Source organism: Balaenoptera acutorostrata, chromosome 10, assembly GCF_949987535.1.
Source record: "Balaenoptera acutorostrata chromosome 10, mBalAcu1.1, whole genome shotgun sequence".
Classification (NCBI taxonomy): Eukaryota; Metazoa; Chordata; class Mammalia; order Artiodactyla; family Balaenopteridae; genus Balaenoptera; species Balaenoptera acutorostrata.
Window position 1 is genome coordinate 37,448,224 of NC_080073.1, and position 19,855 is coordinate 37,468,078.

Sequence of the window (19,855 nt, forward strand, 5' to 3'; positions counted from 1 at the left end):
TCTTTTTTTGTTGTTGTTAGTTAATTAATTTATTTATTTATTTTTGGCTGTGTTGGGTCTTCGTTGCTGTGCGCGGGCTCTCTCCAGTTGTGGCGAGTGGGGGCTACTCTTTGTTGTGGTGCGTGGGCTTCTCATTGCGGTGGCTTCTCCTGTTGCGGAGCACGAGCTCTAGGTGCGCAGGCTTCAGTAGTTGTGACTCACGGGCTCTAGAGCGCAGGCTCAGTAGTTGTGGCACACGGGCCCAGCTGCTCCACGGCATGTGGGATCTTCCCGGACCAGGGCTCAAACTCATGTCCCCTGCACTGGCAGGTGGATTCCCAACCACTGCTCACCAGGGAAGCCCTCAACAGTGTCTTCTGATGCATAAAAATTTTTTAATTTCATGTAGTCCAATTTGTCTATTTTTTCTTTTGTTGCCTGTGCCTTCGATGTCATATCCAAGAAATCATTGTGAAATCCAATGCTGTACAATTTTTGCCCTATGTTTTCCTCTAAGAGTTTTAGGTCTTTGAACCACTTTGAATTTATTTTTTATATGGTGTTGGATATGGGTCCAATTTCATACTTATGCATGTAGATATCCAGTTTTCCCCATACCAATTGTTGAAAACACTGTCCTTTCCCCCACTGAATGGTTTTGGCATCCTTGTAAAAAATAACTTGAACAGAGCCCATGTCTGGGCTCTCTTTTCTATTCCATTGGTCTCTATGTCTGTCTTTATGCCAGTACCACACTGTTTTGATTACTGTAATGTTGCAGTAAGTTTTGAAATTATGAAGTGTGAGTCCTTCAGCTTTATTTATTCTTCTTTTTCAAGATTGTTTTGGCTATTCAGAGTTTCTAGAGATTTCATATGAATTTTAGGAAATTTCTATTTCCACAAAAAACGTCATCAGGATTTTGATAGGGACTGCACTGAATCTATAGATTACTTTGGGTAGTACTGACATCTTTACAATGTTGTCTTTCAATCCATTAACATGGGATATATTTCTATATTTTTATGTTTTCTTTAATTATTTTCAGCAGTGTTTTGTAGTTTTCATTGTACAAGTCTTTCACTTTCTTGGTTAAGTTTGTTCCTAAGTATTTTATTGTTTTTGATGCTATTGTAAATACATTTGGGGGGATAATTTTCTTTTAGGATTGTTCATTGTTAGCAACTGATTTTGTCTTCAATTTTGTATCCTGCTACCTTGCTGAATTCATTTATTAGTTATAACAGTATTTTAGTGGAACCAAAAGAAACTCTGGTGCTGATATTTTTCCTCCCTCTAGAGGGAGCTCCTCATCAGCCAAAATACAACGCCTTGGAAAATGCTTTTAAAATACCTGTTTTGAAACGTTTTCTTCTTCATGTGATTTGGTTGCAAAAAGGAAAGTAGTTCACTCATAAAAATTCTTATAGTTTTAACACTTAAAACTTTGGAAATATAATTTCCTCACCTACTTGTCACTTACTTATCCTCCCCTCCCCCCACCAAATTGTATTGGTTTTGGATCTATTTGTTAAAAATATTAAAATGCAACACCTTCTGATTTGTTTGTAGAATAGCTGTTTGTCATTAGGAAATATAGACATTTTAAAGCCAATAAAACCTTTGCATAATTGCTGGATACAACTGGAAAGTGTATTGAATTAGGAGGCAGAAACAAGAATGCCAACTTCCCTCCAAGCGTCAGGGCTTTGTGATGATCTTTTCCAGTTTCAGCAGCCATTAAAATCAACATCAGAGGGAAGTGAGCTTAAATTCCAGACCAGCATATCACTGCAGGACAAAAGGTTAAACCAGGACTTCGCCCAAATAAGAAAACCAATCACCCAGCAAAGGACATGAACAGACAGGTCATAGAAAAAGAAACAGTGGGGCAGCGGGGGGTGGGGGGGGGCAGATTCTGAACATATGCAAAGATGCTCAACTCACACATAAAAAAGAAATAAAAAGTTGATTGGTGATGACAGGTCCTCCAGGTTGGTAAGGGTGAAGAGAAACTATTATATGTTGTTGGTTAGAATGTAAACTGGCAAAACCTCTCTTTGAGTAACAATTTAACAAAATCCATCAAAACAAAAAATGCACAGACCCCTTGATCCAGCAATTCTACTCTGGGAATTTTTTTCTACAGAAATACTCCCAAAAGTTAGCATCCACTTGACATCAAAATCAGATTAGGTCAGCACAGGATGAGAAAACTACAGGCCAATCTGACTGGTGAACCCACATGGCAAATATTAAAAAACTGAATCCAGTGATGATTTCAAATAATACTTAAATGAGTAGAATTTATCTCATGAATGCAAGTGTATTGATCATTGTTCTTTTTTTTTAAATTTATTTATTTTATTTATTTATTTTTGGCTGCATTGGGTCTTTGCTGCTGCGCGCGAGCCCTCTCTAGTTGCCACCAGCAGGGGCCACTCTGTGTCACAGTGCGTGGGCTTCTCATTGCGGTGGCTTCTCTTGTTGCAGAGCACAGGCTCTAGGCACGAGGGCTTCAGTAGTTATGGCTTGCGGGCTCCAGAGGGCAGACTCAGCAGTTGTGGCACACGGGCTTAGTTGCTCTGCGGAATGTGGGATCCTCCCAGACCAGGGCTCGAATCCCTGTCCCCCTGCATTGGCAGGTGGACTCTTAGCCACTGCACCACCAAGGCAGCCCAATCACTGTCCTTAACTACAAACAACACAAGCTGATTCATATTCATTTAAGCAGAAAATAAAGGTACTGAAACAATACTTACTAGCTCACCAGATTTTCAGGAAGCCTGAACAGTAGGCTCAGAAACAGACAGAGCAAAGAAAAGCTACATATCCAGAACCACAGAAAACGCCTCACCCTAGAACCAGCCTGATGAAGACTCCACCATGGGCACAAAAGATGCTCTCTTGGTTTTCTGGATCCCAAGCCGCAAGTTGAAAATCCCTAGTGGGTACATTTGACTGGCCAAACCTGTCACATGTCTGCCCAGCAGCCAGGGAAGCTGGGAAAGCAAGAAATTGGCATTTACAGCTCTATAATTAGAAGCAAGCTGTTTCCCACCAAGAGAGATAAGAAAGGTAGTCCCCAAACACAGGGAAGGGGCTCAGGTGCCAGGTAGTCTTAAATATGGCCAAGGCCCACCACTGTGAGGAAATTTCCACAGTAAAAAAAATCTATTGATGTAATGTACAATATTAACAGATATAAGAGGAAAACCATGTAATCCTCTCTACAGTTGCAAAAAGAAAAACATTTAATAAAATTCTTCATTAAAAAAAAAATTAGGCACTTCCCTGGTGGTCCAGTGGCTAAGACTCCGCGCTCCCAATGCATGTGGCCCAGGTTCAATCCCTGGTCGGGGAACTAGATCCCGCATGCATGCCGCAACTAAGAAGTCTGCATGCTGCAACTAAAAGATCCCATGTGCCACAACAAAGATCTCGCATGCCGCAACTAAGACCCGGTGCAGCCAAAATAAATAAATAAATATTTTTAAAAAATCATTTGTAATTCTATACAATAGCAATGGAGATTTTAAAAATGAAATTAAGAAAACAATTCTATAATAGCATCAAAAAGAATTACTTAGGGAAAAAATTAACCAAGCAGGTGCAAGACTTGGACACTTAAAACTATAAAACACTGTTGAAATAAATTAAAGGAGACCTAAATATATGGAAAGATATTTTATGTTCATGTGTCAGAAGACTTAATACTCCCCCAGTTGACCTACAGATTCAATGCAATCCTATTAAAATTCCCACTGCCTCCCCTATTTTTTTCAGAAATGGACAAGCTAATCTTGACGTTCATATGGAATTGCAAGGGTCCCAGAATAAAAGTCTTGAAAAAGATAAAGTTGGAGGATAGATATATAAATCAATGGATTAGAATTGAGAGACCAGAAGTAAACCTACAGATCTATGTTCAATTGATTTCAACAAGGGTACCAAGACAAGGGAAAGAATAATCTCTTCAACAGATGGTGCTGGGACAACTGGAAAAGCCCATGCAAAAGAATGAAGGTGAACTCTTACCTCACAACATTTACAAATATTAATGCATAATCGACTGAAGTCCTAAGTGTAAGAGATAAAACTAAAAAACTCTTAGAATAAAAAACACAGGGGTAAACCTTTATAACCTTGGATTTGGCAATGGATTCTTAGCTATGACACCAAAGCACAAGCAACAAAAGAAAAATAGATAAATTGGACTTCATCAAAATTTAAAACTTTTATGCATCATAGAACATAACAAAGAAAGTGAAAAGACAACCAGAAGGATGGGAGAAAATATTTTCAAATCATATATCTGGTTAGGATATAGTGTCCAGAATATATAAAAGACTCACAATTCAACAACAAAAAAGACAAGTAAGCCAATTAAAAATAAGCCAATTAAAAAGTGGAAAATTGTTTGAATAGACATTTCTCCAAAGAAACATATATAAATACCCAAGAAGCACATGAAAAGATGCTCAACATCATTAGTCTTAGAGAAATGCAAATCAGAACCACAATGAAACACCACTTCACACTAGCATGGCTATAATAAAAAATAAATGGAAAACAACAAGTGGAGATGTAGAGATTGGTAGGAATGTAAAATGGTATAGCTGCTGTGGAAAACAGTTTGGTGGTTCCTCAAAAGTTAAACAGAGAATTACCAGGGGACCCAGCAATTCCACTCCTAGGTATATACCTAAAAGAATTGAAAACAGGTGTTCAAACAAATACCTGTACACAAATGCTCACAACAGTACGATTCACAATCACCAAAGAGTGAAAACAATTCAAATATCTGTCAATTTATGAATTTATAAACAAAATGTATCTATACAATGGAATATTATTTAGCCATAAAAAAGAATGAAGTTACTGATACATTCTACAACATGGATGAACCTTGAAAACATGCTAAGTGAAAGAAGCCAGACACAAAAGGCCATATAATATATGATTCTATTTATACGAAATGTCCAGGATAGGCAAATCCATAGAGACTAAAAGCAGACTAGTGGCTGCAAGGGTGTGGGGCAAGGGAAAGAAAATGGCAAGTGACTACTTAACGGGTACAGGGTTTCTTTTGGGGATGATGAAATTAGAATTAAAATTAGATGAAATTAGAAACTGGACTTAGATAGTAGTGATGGTAGTACAACATTGTGAATGCACTAAAAGCAACCGAATTGTACACTTTAAAATAGTTAAAATGGTTAATTTTACATTATATGATTTTTACCTCAATTAATTTAAAAAGATACACAGGGGCTTCCCTGGTGGCGCAGCGGTTGAGAATCTGCCTGCCAATGCAGGGGACACGGGTTCGAGTCCTGGTCTGGGAAGATCCCACATGCCACGGAGCAACTAGGCCCGTGAGCCACAACTACTGAGCCTGCGCGTCTGGAGCTTGTGCTCCGCAACAGGACAGGCCGCGACAGTGAGAGGCCCACGCACCGCGATGAAGAGTGGCCCCCGCTTGCCGCAACTAGAGAAAGCCCTCGCACAGAAACGAAGACCCAACACAGCCAAAAATAAATATAAATAAATAAATAGACACTTTACTTTTTTAAAAAAAATTAAAAAAAAAAAAAAGATACACAGAAACACACAGTTTTCTATTTCTTTAGGTACATGGATATTCTGTGTCCATAAATGCACAGCTAATTGTCCAGGATACCCTCCAAGCTGGGAGCGGTAATAATGTAAGGCAGAAAACACTGATTGCCAAGCAAAATTTATTTTGAAATGTATGAATTAAAAATAAATTATATAAACTATAATGGAAAAGAATCTAGAAAGAATATATATATGGATAAAACTGAATCGATTTGCTACACACCAAAAACTAACACAACATTGTAAATCAACTATACTTCAATAAAAAAGTAAATAATTTTTAATAAAAAATTTAAGTCTGTGCATGGCATAAGGTCTGAAAGAATAGCTCTGGGGGTAAATTTCAAGGGAAATTCCCTTTCCACCTTATATGTCTCTGCATTTTTTGAAATTTTAGAAACAGACATACTATATTTATAATCAGGGGAAAAAATTAAGCAAGAAAAAGAAAAGCAGAAGCTGGAGAGGGGAGCAGTGAGGAAATAGAGACCAAGGAGTGCCGTCTGTGAATGCTTAGTAGGATTCAGGGAATGCATCTTCCCCTTTGGCCCCATATGCTGCCACTTTGTGAATAACTACAAAAGCATGAACATAAAAGGGGCTGGCAGGTTTTTTCAGGGACTTTTAAGAAGGAGACAAAGCCAGGATATTCTGGCAACAAACAGCCAGGCCAGAGTGGGGCAGGGGAGAGATCCACAAGGAACAGTGGGATCTAGTGTTCTGACCATGGCAACCCAGCCTGGATGGACTGAGCCTCATTGTGCTGGCCACAACCACAGCCCCCTTCTAAGTGATCCCTTCTTCGGAATCCAGCAGATTGGGCTGGAAGTAGACATCTGACAACAGGAGCAAAGGTTCAATGCAGTGATAGAGGCCTTTGAGATGGCTGATACTAGCACTCTGCTCACCCAGATTGCAGACGTTAAAGGAAGCAACAGGGTCCACTCTTGAGGACTTTTAATGTGATGCAAAGAGGTTGCTTGCTTGACAATGGGGCCAGAACCTGTAAGACATGCCAATGGACAGTGCCATGGCAACTAGTATGAGTCATGGTAAGAGGGCTCGAAAACACATAAACAGGAGCCACAGCGCGTGGCCCCACGAGCAGTGGGCACCCAGCAAATCCTCATGCAGAAAAATGAGCAATACCATACATGCTAAAGGCAGAGCCAGAATGGCCTCCCAAATCCCAAAGGACTCACAGCATCTCTGCATCACCTGCGTCTGCAGTTCCAGTCCTAACTCTGAATCCTAGAAACACAGCTCTCTGTGAGCTCCCATGGGCCCTTGCCACACAGTTGCATTCTTACAGCACAGCAGGGCAGACCCAGGTTTTGTGGGAACTGAAGCTTATATAATTTGGAAGGCCTACTTTAAGAAAAAGAATACAAAATTACAGACTTAAAATTAGGCAAGTGAATATTTAGGACAAGTAAAGAAATCACATCAAATTACACATTTTAAAAAGTTGGCAAATATCACAAACGTAACAATGTATATATTACTTAAGTGTCCTACCTCTATAATATTTTTCCTACATTTTTTGCTGCATAACCTTTGATTACTTCTTCGTATGATGATTTTACAATATGATTTTCTATAGAAACTTGTTTATTATTGACATTCGAGATATATAAAATGTGATTTCTTGTGCCAACATATGCACCATTCACAGCGGTTCTGGTTGGTTCCCTATAATCGCTGGAATTCTGATAAATTCTACTTCAGAAAATTTATACCAAAAAAAGAAAAAAAAGCTTAGAATGTTTATAACTGTGTCACTGCATTATCAAATATATTCCTGACAAGACAAAACTTCAATTTTAATCAGGCATCAATGAGAACAGAATCTACCTCTTACGGTTTAACATGCCTGATAAAAGGAAGAATTTTCTACAGACTGGTTTTTGTCTCCATACTTTTCAAATCTTGCTTTTCCTCCCCTGTACGTATACTTCTGCTGCCGGGCACAGTAGGGAGTCTCCATATCACCATAGCAGCACTTCTGTGCCAGTATCCTCATACCATGATACAGGTGAATGGATGACGTAACTGGAAGGAGAACTCCTGGAAGCCATTGCTAGCAGAATCGCTAGCAAGAATTTACCTATTCCCAGGGGTGACTGTGAACCACATAAATCTATCACATTAACCCAAACTAAGTATATTCCAACTCAGCTTCCCCTCAGTCACATTCCAAAAGAAACTGCAGCCATTCCATGGCACCCGACAAGAAAAGGGTGACAGAGGGGGTCAGAGAGGTGGAGACAGAGGCCCCCTCCAATTGCAGCTAAAGTATCTTGCTTTCACAAATTTAACAAAAAACATACTAGCCCATGAACACACTGCTTGGATCCCTCCCAAAGGCTCTGACACTTAAGTTTCCATAAATCCACACTGGTGATGAGTAGTCCTAAGTAAAATCCCTTACTTGAAGGAAAGCCGCATGAATCTCTCTCTTCACTGCCACCAGCAGGAACAGACATAAGTGACTGGAAGGTGTAGAAAGAGCAAGACTTAAGACACCAGTTAAGTCTGAGAAATAAACTGAAAGCAAGAGATAACGGCAGGCCCCCCAAAATGATGGGAATCAATAAATAAGGTGACTGGTCAATCCCTAAGGAGATACAAACAAAAGAAGAGGAGAAAGAGATGTGGGCAAAATGTGGATGGACAGGACCTGATGAGGGGAGCCTTGTGTGCAGGTGGGCGGAGTCTAGTGATGGGGGTGCCTAACAGTTGAGGGCGGGGCTAAAGACTAGGGTGGCCTAAGTGATAGATGAGTGGACCCTAAAGACCAGGGCCATGGACACACAAAATGTGAGTGAGGCCCATATAGAAGGGATCTGCCCAGCGGATAATGAGCAGTGTCTAAAGGTGAGTAGGGGTTTGGAAATAAGATGGATGGGGCCCAGAAATGAGAGGCCAGGGCTACCTGGGCCAGGCCCCCTTTCCTCCCAGCACCAGAGGTGGGTCTAGGAGTGGGAGGGTACCCCACTGAGCATCTCCATGTTCTTCCTTCCCCCGATCAGTTAGAGAAGGCAGCCATAAAGATTCAGTCATGGTGGCGTGGCAACATGGTACGCTGGACGTTACTGCATGCAGCACTCAGGGCCTGGGTCATCCAGTGCTGGTGGAGGTCGATGCAGGCCAAGATGCTGGAGCAAAGACGGCGCCTGGCACTAAGACTCTACACCTGCCAGGAGTGGGCAGTGGTGAAGGTGCAGGCACAGGTTCGAACGTGGCAAGCCCGCAGACGGTTTCTCCAGGCACACCAAGCGGCCTGCATCATCCAGTCTCACTGGCGCTGGCATGCCAGCCAAACCCGAGGCCTGATCCAGGGCCGCTATGAGGTCAGAGCCAGCCGGCTGGAGCTCGACATTGAAATCCTCATGACCTAGGGTGCTGGCAGAGCCAAGGAGACTGGATCTCTCTTCCAATAAAGACATTTACTGACCATGGTCTTGCCCTTTGGAAATCAGACCCATAGATGAGGGATCAGCCCCTTATCTTCCTGCCTTTCACCCAAAAAAAAAGATTTCCTGGCATCGTCTTAAAGCCCATGCCAGGGCAACTCATACTAGGCCCTTGTTCCTAATGCAAACCTGACCAATCCTGCACCCAAAAGAAACCTCAGGGCCCAGGTCAGTCTCTGACACCTCAGCCAGCCTGATCAGAGCTCCCTCCACAAGTTGGGGTAGGCATTGGGCTTTATTTTCTGCAGCCCCTGCCTAGCCATCTCCGTTCAGGGTAGGACTGGCTGCAGTCAGAGCCAGCTGGGAAGGCCAGGATTCCACAGGTCTGTGATTGGCAGGGCCCTCAGGGCCAGCACAGAGCTTAGCAGGGAGCCAGGAGGACAGGGTACCCCAGCTGAGTAACAGCAGGACAGGCACTGTGCCTCAATGGGGGATGGCCAGCCAAAGCCAGCCCCTGGGGAAGGCCAGCACAGAAGCAGCAGAGGGAAGAGATATGGGAACATATGTATATGTATAACTGATTCACTTTGTTATAAAGCAGAAACTAACACACCATTGTAAAGCAATTATACTCCAATAAAGATGTTAAAAAAAAACCCAAGAAGGTAAGCATGATGTATAAAACATTGCTTTAATAATAAAGTTATAATGGAAAATATGATGAGAATTTACTCAAAAAAAAAAACCCCCAGAGAGGTAAATTAAGACCACTGTCCATAATGGTGGACTGTTAAAACCCTAAATAGAATATTAGCAAATTACAAACATCAATTTTTTTTTCTTCATTTGTTTGTCTGTGTTTGTGTTTGTATTTTTTGGCCACACCATGTGGATTGTGGGATCTTAGTTCCCCAACCAGGGATTGAACCCTGGCCCTCAGCAGTGAAAGCAGAGTCCTAACCACAGGACCACCAGCGAATTCCCCAAACATCAATATTTAAATGTATATACATAATGACAAAATAGGCCAGGAAACCAATGATGGTTCAACACTGAAAAATCCATCATTGTAACTGATTAATTCAAAGAAGAAAAAGATCATATGATTAAAATTAAGCACTCATTCTCATTTTTAAAAAAATTACTAGTAAAGTGTAAAGAAAAGAAACTATACTAAGGATCCAAACAATAAAAAATCTATAAGGATCTCACATAACTCAATAGCGTAAAAACCAAGCAACCTGATTTAAAAATGGACCAAGGGCTTAATAGACAATTTTTTCAAAGAAAACATACAAATGGCCATCAGGTCCATGAAAAGGTGCTCAACATCACTAGTCATCAGGGCAAATCAAAACCACAGTGAGATACCACCTCAAACCTATTAGAATGCCTATTATCAAAAAGACAAGAAATAACAAGCGTTGGTGAGGATGTGGAAAAAAGGGAACCCTTGTGCACTGTTAGTGGGAATGTAAGTTGTTACAGCCACAATGGAAAACAGTATGGAGTTTCCTCAAAAAATTAAAAAGAGAACTACTGTATGATCCAGCAATCCCACTTTTGGATATATTTGGGAAGGAAATAAAATCATCATCTCAAAGAGATATCTGCACCCCCATATTCATTGCAGCATTATTCATAACAGCCAAGACATGGAAACCACCGAAGTGTCCATTGACAGATGAATGAATAAAAACAATATTGTTTTGGCTATTTTGGGTCTTTCGACTCTCCATACAAACTTAAAATCAGTTTGTGGATGTCCACAAAACAACTTTCTGGGATTTTGTTTGGAATTGTGTTGAATCTGTAGATCAAGCTGGGAAGAACTAACATCTTGCAATATCGTGTCTTTCTATTCATATACATATTCTATTTATTATTATCGTTTATATCTTCATCAGGGATTTATAGTTTTCCTCATATAGAGCTTGTACATATTTGGTTAGAGTTATATCAAGTATTTCACTTTGGAGGATGCTGTGTAAATGGTAATGTCCTTTTAATGTCAAATCCCCGCTTTTTATTGCTTTTACGTAGGAAAACAATTGACCTTTGTATATTAACTTTGTATTCGTCAACCTTCCTATAATCACTTAGTTCCAGGAGCTTTTGTATTCGTTCTTTCAGATTTTCTACATAGATGATCATGTCATCTGAGAACAAAAACGGTTTTATTTCTTCCTTCCCAGTTTGTATACCTTTTCTTTCCTTTTCTTGTCCTGTTGCTTTAGCTAATGGTGTTGAAAAGCAGTGATCTTGGTCCTGATCTTAGCAGAAAAGCTTTGAGTTTGATTAAGTATGATGTTAGCTGTGGTTCTTTTGTAGCTGTTCTTTATCTAGTTGAAGAAGTTTCCCTCTATTTATATTTTGCTGAGAGTTTTTCATCATGGATGTTGGGTTTTGTCAAAGTATTTTTCTACATCTTGATATGATCACGTGATTTTTTTCCTTAGCCTGTTGAAGTTATGAATTACATTAACTGATTTTAAAATTTGAACCAGCCTTACATAGCTGAAATACATTCCACTTAATTGTGGTACAATTCTTTTTACACACTGTGAGATTTTTTTTAAAATTAATTAATTAATTTATTTATTTTTGGCTGTGTTGGGTCTTCATTGCTGCGCGCGGGCTTTCTCTAGTTGTGGCGAGCGGGGGCTACTCTTCGTTGCAGTGCACAGGCTTCTCATTGTTGTGGCTTCTCTTGTTGCGGAGCACAGGCTCTAGGCACGTGGGTTTCAGTAGCTGTGGCACGCAGGCTCAGTAGTTGTGGCTTGTGGGCTCTAGAGAACAGGCTCGGTAGTTGTGGCGCATGGGCTTAGATGCTCCGTGGCATGTGGGATCTCCCCGGACCAGGGCTTGAACCCATGTCCCCTGCATTGGCAGGTGGATTCTTAATCACTGCACCACCAGGGAAGCCCCTACACTGTGAGATTTGATTTTGTTAATATTTTGTTGCGAATTTTTAAATCTATGTTTGGGAAAAATGTTGGTCTGTACTTTTCATTTCTTATAATGTCTTTGGCTTTGGTATTAGGGTAATGCTGGTCTCACAGAATGAGTTAGGAAGTATTCCATCTGTTTCTATCTGAAGAAATTATAGAGTATTGATATAATTTCTTTTTTAAATGTTTGGTAGAACTCACCAGTGAACCCATTTGAGCCTAGTACTTTATATTTAGAAAGTTATTAATTATTGACTCAATTTAAATAATAGATATGGACCTACCAGATTATCTATTTCTTCCTCTGTGTGTTTTGGCAGATTGTGTCTTTTAAGGAATTGGTTTGTTTCATCTAGGTTCAAATTTGGGAGCACAGAGTTGTTCAAAGTATTCCTTTATTGTGTTTTTAATGACCATAGTATCTGTAATGATGACATTAATGTGGTATCTGACATTAGTTTGGGGCAATTATCAGACATTATTGCTTCAAATATGGCTTCTGTTCCTTCTCCTTCTGGCATTCCCATTATGCGTATTTTACACCTTTTGTAGTTGTCCCACCATTCTTGAATTTTCTGGTTTTTTTCTTTTCAGACTTTTTCTCTTTGCTTTTTAGTTTGGAAAGTCTATTATCATATCCTAAGCTCAGAGACTCTTTCCTCAGCCATGTCCATTCTACTAATGAATCCATCAAAGCCATTCTTCATTTCTGTTACAATTTTTTTTTAATGTGTAGAATTTTTCTTTCTTTTTTTTTTACTTATTAGATTACTGCTTTATTATAAAAGGATATAATTCAGGAAGAGATGGAAGAGATGCACAGGGTGAGGTAGGGGGATGGAGGGTGGAGCTTTCTCTTCAGGTACCACTCTCCAAGAATCTTCATGTGTTCACCAGCCCAGAAGCCTAGAATTTCTTTTTTTAATTTTTTCTTAGAATTTCCATCTTTCTGTTTACATTATCCATCTGTCTTGGATGTTTTTTCATTAAAGCCAACAGCATATTAATAATATATTTTTTTAAATTCTTGGTCTGATAATTCCAACATTCCTGCCATATCTGGCTCTGGTTCTGATGCTTGTTTAGGCTCTTCAAACTGTTTTTTGTTGTTGTTTCTTTGGGGTTTTTTTTTGTTTGTTTTTGCCTTTTAGCATGCCTTGTAATTTTTTTTGTTGAAAGATAGATGTGATGTATTGGGTAAAAGGAATTGCAGTAAATAGGGCTTTAGTAATGTAGTGGTAAGGTGTGGAGGGAGGTAAAGCATTCTATAGTTCTGTGATTATGTCCCAGTCTTTTGGTGATGCTGTGTCCCTGGACTGTAAAGTTCACCAGTGCTTCTAAGTTTTTTCCTCCTTGCATGGAACAGATTGGCTGGAGGGACTGGAGTTGTGTATTTCTCTTCCCACATGTGTTAGCAGAGCCAACCAGAGTTGAGTGTTTCTCTTCCCCCTTGTAGGTTAGACTGTGATGTAATGCCAGCAGGTTAGGCTCTGGTAAAAATAGTTTCTCCCGAGGACAGGCCTTGTTAAGGAAACAGAATGCTCTTACATACTTCAAAATGATTTATTTCCCCTCCCCCTTTCAGAAGCACAAGGGTATATTTCTCTGATATTCACTGTGAGGGCCTGGTAGAGTTTCTGGAGATTAAACTCACAAAATGTGAGAGCTCCACTATGGCTAGGCCCCTCTGGTGTTTTTATCTCTCATGCTTGTCCACACTGAACCTCCAGCAATTCCTCAATTATAGTTCAGGTTTTCCTACACTCACACTGGTTCCCATGGAGGTTTCTGCTCTGATAAGTTATGATTCTCTGTATCCATCTATCTGTATCTTCAATTTGGGGGGCAATGGTTTGCCCTGTGACCTTACTTCTCTGACAGAATAAGAAGAGATTTTGATTTTTTAGTTTGTTCAGTTTTTTACTTGTTGTTAGGATGGAGTGAAGACTTCTAAAGTCCTCACATGATGGACTGGAAACCATAAATCCTATCATTAATTTTTTATTCTAGTTATTGTATTTCATTTCTATAAGTTTTATTTGGCTTGTTTCTAAATTTGCTTGATTATTATGCATAGTTTCTTGTTTCCTGATGAATTTTTTATATTTGTCTTTCACTTATCTCAAAATATTGCAATAGTTACTTCATTTCTGGGCTTGACCATATCAATATCTTAAGTCTCTGCAGATCCATTCCTGCTAATTCTCACTCTCATGGTGCCTTCTTTCCTTTTGTGTTTGGTAGGGTTTTTAAAATGTGATCTGCTCATTTTACCTGTGAGAATTACTTGATTCCTGGGATGAATATAGGTTCCTACAGAGAGGATTTTGGTTTTCCTCTCAGATGGTTGGGCAGACAATTAGTCCAGAAGGACTGCAAACTAAAATCTCAGCTTGCATGTTTTTGGATAATCTATGTAGTGTGAATTTTGGCTGAAAACCTGCAAGAGGTTGGCTGAAAATCTGCAAGAGGGATGTCTTTGGTTTTAAATCCTCAGGAGCTATTTTTCTTCCTCTATACAGTCCCAAAAATCTACTCAAGAAATGTTCTCTGCCATGTTCAAGGGTTGGAGAGGGGGGGATGGTATTTGGGGGGTCCCAGATATAGGGAGAGGATCTCCTATTTGACTTCCCACCTTGGGCATGTCTTCTTGTCCCCTGATCCCTGTAATGCTGTGACAACCAGAGCTCAAAATCACATACTTTAGCAAATGTCCTCAAGACAAAAAGGAAACTTTAGAACTCCAGTTACTCTCTGAACTCCCATCTTGATTTGGTTTTGAGTTTCAGTATTCTTTTCCATCTTGCCATACTATCAATGCTTTTAAAATATAGTTTTTAAATTTTATTCAACATTTTAAATTGTTTTCAGCATGGAGACTGATCAGGATTCCTAGGCCACTAGATTGCTGGAAACCTAATAGCCTAATGTACATCATTTTTAAACCCAATTTGGCCAGATCCATAACTGTTTTTAATAGATATATCTTGGTCAATAGACCCTGCAGATAGAAATATCCCACAGCATCTACATTCTGTGCTATATTTCTCATGTCAATCAGAGCACATAAAACCTGATCCATTACGAGATGGCATGGCATGAAAAACCTCTGCCCAACAAGGAAGATCTGAATCAGTCAAAGTCTCATGAGCTAGAATTTGACAGTAAATAGGGAGCAAATCATTGAACATGTGCTGAGGCTTCACATGTCTTAGAGTCCATCAGATAGAGAACAGAACATGAACATTTGGAGAAAACAAAAGGTATGAAATAGAGAAGGCCCATAGAGAGAAGATGAGGACACTAGTTAGTTGACAGGAGGAGAAGGTAACAGAAGCAGAGAAACCCACAGGAACCCAAGAGGTCAGGTCCACAAAGTCCTGAGTTCTGGAGAAGCATCCCATCCAGTTCAGGTTTCTGGGATGCCGGTCTTTCTACAATTCCATTACTTTGATCCCCAGGACTTATCTACCCTCTCCTTGATCCCTGGAATGGTCTCTCATCATGCATGCTACCTTTTGTGACACTCCTTGAAGCTAATGGAAACAGTAAAAACCTCCTGACTACTTCATCACTGCCATGATGTAATACAACTTTTATGTTGAGCACATAAAAGTCCAGGAGAACATGGTAAGCAAGGAAGTCCTTGCAGGACTTGTCCCTCCACCTGAACTAGCTGAGTTACATATAATCTTGGTATGATTTCACTTCCTCTGGAAGGCAATGCAAGCACCATCCATAAGGTGATTAAACAAGCAAGTAGAAGTCTTAGGTCCTGCTACTATATCAAGGGGACTAATAACCCAAAGTCTTGGGATATATGCTATATGAACACTATATGTTTGACATGTCCCCTAGGTTGCTATCTTTTTATTCCCAGTTGTGAAGAAGAGTTAACATAGCAGCCCTGAGAATCTTATCCTTAGGAAGGCATGCTTGAAAAGTCAGCCATTCACTGGTGTCAAGGAATTCAGATTTTGACAGTATTCCCACAATTCCCTAACTGATAAGGTCATTTACTTCATCTAAACTGTTTGTACAAGCAATGTAGTTTATGCTGAATACCCGCTTTTCTTATGGGGCTCTGGAATTTTGGTATATGCTATCCAGAGGGTGCCTATGTGTCTGAACCCCAATAAAACCCTAGACTCCTAGATTCAAGTTATCCTCCCTGGCATATGTGTTGTCATAAGTCATTGTTGGAGGAATCAAGCACTTCCTGTGTTGACTCTAATAGGAGAGCACTCTTAGAAGCTTACATCTGGTTTCCTCTACACTTCACCTACTTTGTCTTTTTCCTTTGCTGATTTTGCCTATATCATTTTACTGGAATAAATCTTAGCCACAGTTACATCTATATGTGGAATCCTAGGGAACCACTAAATCTGAGGATGCTCCTGAGGACCCCCAACATAGCAGTGTACAAAATCCAGAAAACAAAAAGTCATTAATTTATTGTACAAATATAAGGACACAGACTTAGAGGGTGCTGGTAGCCACAGAAGGAGGAAGGAACAGATGCAAGTTGTGAAACCCAGAGCGAGAGGAGACAGAAAAGGCCTGAGCCTAATAAGGCCTGAGAGAGGATATGTGGCACCAATATCCCTGCTCTTCTAAGTAGCTGGTAACAGGGAAGGATTATAGATGGGCTACAAAAGAAGAGAATCCTGGTGTGGATGGGACTCAGAGACCCTATATTTCCATCCTGGGCTCTGCTCTATCTCTGATGGATGTGGAGTGGACAGCTGTCACAACCTGCTCCATGGCACTTGTTATAGAAGACACAGCTGTGTGGTAGGTATAAAACCCCCTATGTCACAGTTATGATTATGATCTTGTAACTCACCTCTCCCTTCCTACCAGTGCCAGGACTCTCAGCAACCACATGAGTGTTAGCTGTCATCCAGAGCCATGGCCAGATCCACTCTGGTGGTTTCCACAAGACTTGGGGTATCATGTGCCTTCATATGTCCTGAGATAGGATAGGAAGCCACAAGGAATAAAACACCACATCTTCTACTCATCCATGTAATAAGAACAGAAAAGTGGCCAATGTATTAGAATTGAAGACATCAAAGACACAATCCTATGGCAGCAGGAGTAGGTAAGCGTATTTATTAAAACAGAAGCAAAAGATACATGGGAGCTCCACAGGAATAAATAGAATCTTAACTATTTAAATATGAACCCTTGGTATCCCAGGGCAGAGAATCTGGTCTTTTTGTTGGATACAGAGTCTTCCATATCCAGAGCTTGACATTGTTCTCTTGCTCCCTCTTATCTTCCCCTTTCCAGACTAGGGGGAGGGTAGTTTCTGGATGAGAGATGGAGAATGAATGGTGGGAAGAAGAATCAGCAAAGTGTGAACAAGGAGTGGGAGGGGAGGACCAGACTAGGGATTAGAAGGAGCTGTATATGGAAAACCTGGACTAGAAATACATGGTTAGGGAATAAGAGTAAACGGGTGAGGATCAAGAAAAGAGAAGCTGGGGGCTTCCCTGGTGGCGCAGTGGTTGAGAATCTGCCTGCTAATGCAGGAGACACGGGTTCGAGCCCTGGTCTGGGAAGATCCCACATGCCACGGAGCAGCTGGGCCCGTGAGCCACAGCTGCTGAGCCTGCGCGTCTGGAGCATTATTCACAGTGCCCCGCAGCGGGAGGGGCCGCGATGGTGAGAGGCCCGCGCACCGCGATGAAGAGCGGTCCCCGCACCGCGATGAGGAGTGGCCCCCACTTGCCGCAACTAGAGAAAGCCCTCGCACGAACCGAAGACCCAGCACAGCCAAAAATAAAAAATAAATAAATAAATAAAATAAATAAATTAAAAAAAAAAAAAAGAAAAGAAAAGAGAAGCTGGAGAAAAGATAAGAAAGGCCCAAAGTCTTCTGGGTGAAGAGGTGGCAGCATATAGGAAGCCACAAGCCTTGGGCTGGGACTGGCAGGGTTAGCCATAAAAGAGCAGGAGGGTCACTACATGGGTGGAATCTAGAGGGAAGGGATGTGACCTGAAATTATGAAGGCTGGCACAAGGAAATTCCTGAAACTCATATGGCATCCTCCAGATGTAACATGCAAAAAATAAAAAGAACAGGAAGCCCAAACTCAAAGAACAAGGTGATATGCCCTTAGGGGGAGAGAGGTTACTACTCAGGTGTCCTGGCTCCAAGTCAGTGTCCTGCTAACTTTCCTTAACTTTGAGCAAGGACTGATTGTTAAAAAGAAGAATCCAGGCTGTTCCAGAGAGAGACCCTGGGGCTGAGAAGGGTGGCAAGAAGTTCTGTCTCTGCCTAGAAAAAAACACAAAAAGAGCAAGAGCATCCATGAAGGCAACAAGCCCAGTGATGAAGTACACTGATGTGCTGGACATTGCTGCATATGGCGCTCAGGGAAATTCAAGTCAAAACCATGATGAGATAGCACCTCACATCTGTTGGAGTGGCTATTAACAAAAACACAAGATAATAAATTCTGGCAAAGATGTAAGAAAAGGGAACCCCTGTGCACTGCTGGTGGGAATGTAAATTGGTGCAGCCACTATGGAAAACACTATGAAGTTTCCTCAAAGAATTAAAAACAGAATTACCATTTGATCCAGAAATCCCACTTCTGGGTATATAATCTAAAGGAATTGAAGCCAGGGTCTCAAAGAGATATCTGCACTCCCATGTTCATTGCAGCATTATTCACAGTAACCGAGATATACACACAACCTAAATATCCATCAACAGATGAATGGATAAAGAAAATTATATATACAAGTATGATATCACTTACATGTAGAATCTAAAAAGAAAGGATACAAATGAACTTATTTACAAAACGAAACAGACTCACAGACTTAGAGACAGAACTTGTGGTTACCAGGGGGGAAGGATGCAGGAAGGGATAGTTATGGAGTTGGGATCGACATGTACACACTGCTATATTAGATAACCAGAGACTTCCCTGGTGGTGCAGTGGTTAAGAATCCGCCTGCCAATGCAGGGGACACGAGTTCGATCCCTGGTCCGGGAAGATCCCACATGCCGCAGAGCAACTAAGCCCCTGCGCCACAACTACTGAGCCTGTTCTCTAGAGCCGGCAAGCCACAACTACTGAGCCTGCATGCTGCAACTACTGAAGCCCGCATGCCTAGAAGCCCGTGCTCTGCAACAAGAGAAGCCACCGCAATGAGAAGCCCGCACACCGCAACAAAGAGTAGCCCCCACTCTGCCACAACTAGAGAAAGTCCGCATACAGCAACGAAGACCCAACACAGCCAATAAATAAATAAATAAATAAATAAAAATAGAAACAATAAACTGGTTTTTAAAATAAATAAATAAATAAAATAAAATAGATAACCAACAAGGACCTACTGTACAGCACAGGGAACTCTGCTCAATGTTATGTGGCAGCCTGGATGGGAGGGGAGTCTAGGGGAGAATGGATACATGTATATGTATGGTTGAGTCCCTTTGCTGTGCACCTGAAACTATCACAACATTGTCAGTCAGCTATGCTCCAATATAAAATTTAAAAATTAAAAAAAAAAGAAAATGATATATATAAAGAAAATGTGTGCACACACACACATATATATACATTGGAATATTATTCAGTCATGAAAAAGAGTGAAATCCTTCCACTTGCAACAACATGGATGGACCTGGAGGACATTACACCACATGAAATAAGCAAGACATAGAAGGACAAATACTGCATGATCCCACCTTTATGAGGAATCTAAACCAGTCGAACTCACAGAGAGTAGAATAATGATTACCAGGGCTGGGAGGAGAGAGAAATGGAGAAGTGTCTGAGTAAATTCTGGAGGTCTACTGTAAACATAGAGCCTATGTTAATTAAACAATACTGTATTGTATACTTAAAATTTGCTAATAAGGTA

At 40.7% G+C, this 19,855-nt stretch overlaps 2 protein-coding genes across 5 annotated transcripts in view; one reads left to right on the forward strand and one right to left on the reverse strand.

Annotated features, from left to right (window-relative positions):
* Positions 1 to 19,855, reverse strand: part of LOC103005338 (IQ domain-containing protein F2-like) — a 105,584-nt gene that overhangs the window by 79,249 nt on the left and 6,480 nt on the right. The window lies entirely within an intron of this gene.
* On the forward strand, positions 8,407 to 9,002 carry IQCF6 (IQ motif containing F6). 2 transcript variants are annotated; one of them, XM_057555717.1, is made up of 2 exons: positions 8,407 to 8,421; positions 8,634 to 9,002. In XM_057555717.1, exons 1-2 carry the CDS (start codon positions 8,407 to 8,409, stop codon positions 9,000 to 9,002), a joined length of 384 nt encoding a protein of 127 aa, XP_057411700.1. The 2 variants fall into 2 exon arrangements, with proteins under 2 accessions (XP_057411700.1, XP_007168704.1); XM_007168642.1 differs by lacking the exon at positions 8,407 to 8,421 and adding an exon at positions 8,506 to 8,524 and having other exon boundaries at positions 8,629 to 9,002.